The sequence below is a fragment of the Notothenia coriiceps genome, unplaced genomic scaffold, assembly GCF_000735185.1.
Source record: "Notothenia coriiceps isolate Sejong01 unplaced genomic scaffold, NC01 NC01_scaffold00033779, whole genome shotgun sequence".
Taxonomy (NCBI): domain Eukaryota; kingdom Metazoa; phylum Chordata; class Actinopteri; order Perciformes; family Nototheniidae; genus Notothenia; species Notothenia coriiceps.
In genome coordinates this window covers 61,590-67,837 of record NW_011366480.1, presented here as the reverse complement: position 1 = coordinate 67,837, position 6,248 = coordinate 61,590, and the positions used below count along the sequence as shown (strand labels likewise).

Below are 6,248 nucleotides of genomic sequence, written 5' to 3'. Positions count from 1 at the left end.
AGGGAAATTGAGGGAAGCAGGGGATTCAAACACTAGCTTTCATACTCTTGTCAGCCCCGACATGATGTTAATATGAACACATCACAAGAGGAACCACACGTATTTCCCTCACACTGTGCATGTAGTCAAATATGTATGTTGCTAGTTGTTAGTGGGTGTTTCTGGCTGGGATCTACTCTGGCTCTGGGGACATGCCCTATTTGAACCTAGTTGCACAAACTTTGAAAAACGTTGTGAGACTACATATTTTAAGGGCATTGTTATGTTAACTTTGGTGACATGGCGTTGTTAACTTTGTGGTTATTTAAACTGTTATTTGTGATCATTTATAACTATTTAAAAATGAATGTTTATTTTTGCTCGATTCTAGGAGTACTATTGAAGAGGCGTATGCCAGGTCTATGACCAAACTTGCCAAGTCAGCGGGCAACTTTTCTCAGCTCGGGTGAGTGTGCACAGCATTGTAGTTTTCCAGAGTGAAGACTAGTTTGCATTAATATAAGTTTTTCTATCCTCTGATGGATATTTTCTGTTTAATCCCAGGACTTTTGCTCCGGTGTGGGATGTGGTCAAGACGTCAACAGAGAAGCTTGCCAGCTGTCACATGGAGCTGGTGAGGAAACTACAGGAACTTATAAAAGAGGTCCAGAAGTATGTGGAGGAGCAGGCCAAAGCACACAAAAAGGTAAGGAGATCGAAAAAGAAATGTGGCAATCACTTTCTCAAATCGCAAATGATGTTTTAACTGAAGCTGCTGTAATAAAACGTCTCTGAATAATAACATCTTTAACATTGAAAAGCCACCATTATGTCGATTCTGTGATGAGAGGAATACCAGATGTATTTGTTTTTCTACAGTCCAAACGTTGCAAGTCTGTAGTCCAAGATTCAAAATTGGCTAAAGCCACGCTATATTGACTTTACATTTACACCTTTAAAATTATTTTTTGGGCTTTTGGATGAAAATAGATGATAACAACAATTATTCTTCTGGGTAAAATACTTATTTTTAAAAGTCAATCAAGGAGTTATCTGCATTAAAAGTGTTTAAAAATATAAATTGCAAAGACAACTTTATCGCCCCAAAAAAAACTCACTAAAATACAGAGTAATATTGAGGAATGGGAATTTAAATCAGAAACGTGGATGAAAAACAGGTTTTGGCATCATCAATACCGAAATGTTCCCTTTTGGTCTGCCATTCTTTCCCATAAACCTTGTTTTTTACAAGTGGTTAACATTACAAAATAAGAGTTTAAAGATAGACCTTTTCTCACCTCTATTTCTTCCTCTGTTATTGGTCATATCTGTTCTTCGTCGCACGAAATTCTTTATTATTCCGCCGGGTTATTTTGCGCCTCTTCTGCTCCCACATTCCACATCGCAGAAACTCCGTTCAAACATCAAAACGTTCAGCTCGGTCGGAAATCGATGGCTATTACTTTTCTCATTCATAACTTTCATAATTCCAGAGATATATCCCATAATTCATCACATCTTTAACATGGAAGTCAATAGAGAAACTCTTCAGACTTGAAAAATCTTCATGCGACTTCAACTGCTAACTGCTCCTTCATACTTTCACTCAGAAACCTCATTCCAACTTTAAAATGTTACAAATCTTTCTTTAATTATTCGTGTAACACAACTTTTGAATCTGATTCATACTTTTAGAAATATTAAACATTGTTCAGACCTTGGTAAAGAGGCCTTCTTCAGATTTTAGAGTGCGTGATGTCACAGCTAAAGTGGAGGACAGATTTAATTTTTTCTTCCTATTTTCTTTTAAACCTGCCATAATTCCCAAATCCTACATTCCTGAGACATAATTTTTCATGACAAACGTAGGAAGACATCTCGTAGCTTGAAAAATAAAAAAAGATTAAGCAGAATAATTAAACAAAATGCCTCTTGAGGGCATGAAGTGACAAAACATTTCAACATGTCTCTATTAAACCCCATTGTAAGTTCAGCCTCATCTTTCCCCACCATAGCAGCCGTACACCTTTTTAGTTAATCTGCCAAAAAGGCCACATTATTGACACGAAAGTACACAAAAAGCACACTTCAGATGCTTAAGTTCCTTGACATGCTTCACGCTTTGAAATTTCACTGATATTTGTTACGGTTTTTCAACAAAACGTTCACATCTAAGAGGTTTATCTCTCATTCAGAGCAATGAAAATGCTCTCCTCTCACTGATTACTCCACATTACCATGGAAACCTTTGATCTCTGGACTCGTCGTTAGCTCAAATATAAACACCTGTGTCATGGAACACGATGATGTCATAACTCCAACTGACATGCTCAGAGCACAGGAGTTGTGTTTGTGCTTTCAGCATGACAAAAGGCTGTCACAGCGCCTCTCCGTCGCAGCGCCTCTCCGTCGCAGCGCCTCTCCGTCGCAGCGCCTCTCCGTCACAGCGCCTCTCCATCACCCAGCGCCTCTCCGTCACAGCGCCTCTCCATCACCTCCCCACACTCCCTGCTCCTCTCACTCTGTGTTTCTTGGCTTACTTGCAGACACAGTGAATACTGTAGCTAAGCAGTGTGAATAACACAAAATAAACACTCTGAGTCTTGGAGTGGCTCCTGAGAAAGCCTACATAATTTATTTAGCTTACTCCGGGGATGTTTACATTATAACATAAATGTGTCAAAACGAGAAACAAATAGGGTTCAGAGACGGTGATGAGTAAAACAAACGACCAAGCTTACTGTGTGGCCACTGTCATTACCCCTTTTATTTAACACTTTTATGTCCTTAAAGTAAGCCAATGTGACGAGCTTTGCAGATGGAACAAATGTGGTTTATTAAGAACAAATGCAGAGACTTATATATTTTTTAACAGCCGCTATATAATTTTAACTGCTTCCTGCTGTGCTATGCAGTTCTTTATCACATGCTGCAGAATAAAACTGAAGGACTGCAAAAGGGTTTTAATAGAGCCGTAAAGGACCTCTGTCTACACTGAAATTGAGTTTGTTATTAACTGAAACTTATTTATTTAGGATAAACCCCTTGAGATGAACCATCTCACTTTTAATGGGGTCCTAACATAGTACAAACGGCAACACAGTGAAGAGGAAACAAAACAAAATGACCAAACCAAATCAAGTCACAACACAACCAACAGAAATGAATCACAACACAAACAATCACAACAATTTAAAATGCAAACATAACCATGGCCACAGAGAGGCCATGAACAAATACATTGGCCCAGCAATAAAAATAAAATAAATATGGACACAATTCGCCTCAAAATCAGAAGACAAAGTATTTTTAAACATTTGAATTGTTAAAAATTTGAAAGGAAGTTATAAGCGTAACTAAGTTATGATAAACAAGGGGATTCCAAGACAAGTGTTTACTGTATTACGTTAACTATACAATAGCTGCATAGTTAGTAGCTGACATATCATATTTTATTCATGTGTGTGTTTTCAGACAAAAGAAGAGGTGGCGTCCACCCTTGAGGCTGTGCAGAACATCCAGACCACCTCTCAGGCTCTGCAGAAGTCCAAGGAGATCTACAATGCCAAAACCGTGGAGCAGGAGCGCCTCCGCAAAGAGGGGGCCACCCAGAGAGATGTGGACAAGGTGGGAGGTCACACATGACGTACACACACACACACCCTCATAGTCATGGTTTTAGTAATAAGGCATGATGAAGTGCCTTAACACTCCACTCTATACAGAAACTTTAACCCCAGAAGCGGCTTGGCTTCAGAAGTTAAGTGGAGCTCGGTTTCCTTGCTGATTTGTCAGTCGATCTGTGAAAACAGAGGGCCTTTGTGTATCGTACATAAACTGATGATGGCTGTTTATACTTTGCAGGCTGGAGTGAAAGCCAAAAAGGCCACGGAAACCTACAAGTCATACGTGGAGAAATATGCCGCCGCCAAGTCAGAGTTTGAACAGAAGATGGCAGAAACAGCACAGGTGTGTGTGTGTGTGTGTGTGTGTGTGTGTGTGTGTGTGTGTGTGTGTGTGTGTGTGTGTGTGTGTGTGTGTGTGTGTGTGTGTGTGTGTGTGTGTGTGTGTGTGTGTGTGTGTGTGTGTGTGTGTGTCACAATTCATGCCCTGTATCATCTCCAGATTGTGTTTTTTCCTCTGTAACGGAATCGTTGTGGAAAACCCTGATTGGATCCATATTGAAGGACTGATTAGATAAACTCCAAATTAAAATCAGATCAACAGAATTTGGCCTCCATATCCTCCCTCACCGCCACCAGAAATGTTTCCAGTTAGCGTAGCGTTTCTGTTTCCCCCCTAGCGAAAGCAGCACTGCTCCCCCCAGGATCACAGTCTACGGCTCATCTCAAACGCAGCACATGTGGACATGAGTTATAAACACTGAACACATGTGCTCTGACATCACCAGGGGTCCTACATGTGTGTCCTCTTTGTTTCGAGTGTGTCTGTGTGTGAGCATATGCTATCTGTTTCCGTGGAGTAGGACAAAAGCCTTATTTATTTGTCTCTGTAGTGTAGATGCAGGAGCGTGTGGCTCTTTATCTCTGAGCTTGTGGTTTCTTCTTCCTCTGCATCCTCACTTTGATTATCTCCTCGGTTAACCCTGAGTCAGACTTAAATGGGAGTAAACACTAGTATTTAGTCTACACCATACTACTGCTTGAGGCCAAAATGAACCTCCGTCCATGTGTCTCATGTATGGAATAAGAGACGCCAGGATATATAGCAGAGGTGGAAGAAGAGTAAATGTACTAAGTTACTTTACACCACTGAACTAAAGTGTGTGAGAGCACGATAGACTACCCAAACAGACACGCAGGAAGCGGCTGGGGCAGAATAAGGAAGTGAAGTTTCCTATTCTGCATTTCATCCATAACTTGTTTTTGTTTTCATGCCTGTTAAACGACACCATGATGCAGATTGTGCATGAAACTCATTTGATATGTTTGTTGCTCCACCGTGCCATAACTCACCTCGCCCTGTTTTTTTAGAAATTCCAAGACATTGAAGAAAACCACACTCTCCACATGAAGGAGATCATCCAGTCATACTCGCAGTCCGTCGAGGAAACACACGTTCAAATAGGAGAGGTGAGTGTGCACACACACACACACACACACACACACACACACACACACACACACACACACACACACACACACACACACACACACACACACACACACACACACACATGCTCTGAAACATTCCTGTGGGTGGAGTAGGTGTCTTGTTGACCTGCGGCTCCACTCATTGGGTTCACTGTGTGTCATATCAATTAGTGTCGTCTTTGATCTCGCTAATCGTTTAACTAAGAACCAGGAAATGGGCCATTCAGCCTTTTATGCCAGGCAATTAAAAACTGATCAAAACTCCCTCTCAGCCTATCTAAAACACCTCCAGAAGTCCAAACACTCGTCAAATCCTGTGTCAGAAAGTTAGAAGTGCTGCACTAGGCGCGTTTGTTCCTGCTAGATTGTGTTTAGGTTTGAGGATATGACATCAAGTTAAATTCAATTAGGATTTTAAAGGCTTTCAAACATTATCCACAGCTATATTAATCAGTATCTAACATTAACCAGAGATTTATTTTCATTTATTTATTCAGCAATCATACTTACCAGCGCCACACAGAAAGACTAACGACAATCTGTTGCTCTGTTCTCATTCATCTGAAGCTTCTCTGAGCTGATGCTGTGATGTAGTTCTGCTGTTGCCCATAGATGGCGTCACAGCTCCACCAAAAGGGTCTCAGTCCAGTCTGCAGCCTGGTCTGCACTTTGGAAAAGATGTGGAGCGACAGGCTACCGCAGGTTATTCAGCCTCACAGTTTGGGCAGTGCTGCCTGTTGCTGAAACAAATGAAAATATGACTACCGTAATTTTCGGACTATAAGGCGCACCTGAAGCCGCAGCAGCTAAATTGAATGATGTGTACATATATAAGCCGCACTGGACTATAAGCCGCAGGTGTTTTAATGTTTAATTACCATATGTAAGGGTTCGTGCACAGAGGGGATTGTCGGGAAAGAGATGGCTGTTTGAGGAAGCTCCCATTTATTAACATTTCAACAAACAAGTTGCATATTTGCATAACGTATTCAAGTGTTAGCATTTAGTGCAATAGTAGCTACAGAACATGTACTGTGTAAACTGTACTGTATCACATAGCCAGGGGTGGACTGGCCATCTGGCATACCGGGCATCGTCCCGGTGGGCCGTTGACCCAATGTGGGCCGGTCCGCAATGTTTTTTTTTTCTTTTCTT

At 41.2% G+C, this 6,248-nt stretch overlaps 1 protein-coding gene across 1 annotated transcript in view; it reads left to right on the top strand.

Moving 5' to 3' along the window:
* Positions 1–370: 370 nt before the first annotated feature.
* The window catches only part of fcho2 (FCH and mu domain containing endocytic adaptor 2), a gene marked incomplete at its 5' end in the record, with an annotated part of 44,412 nt that continues 38,534 nt past the window's right edge, over positions 371–6,248 (top strand). Inside the window, 6 exons of the mRNA XM_010790133.1 lie at positions 371–445; positions 544–685; positions 3,454–3,606; positions 3,844–3,948; positions 4,974–5,088; positions 5,706–5,795. Of these exons, the coding sequence (XP_010788435.1) occupies positions 371–445; positions 544–685; positions 3,454–3,606; positions 3,844–3,948; positions 4,974–5,088; positions 5,706–5,795 (680 nt within the window). The remainder of the gene's footprint in view (positions 446–543; positions 686–3,453; positions 3,607–3,843; positions 3,949–4,973; positions 5,089–5,705; positions 5,796–6,248) is intronic.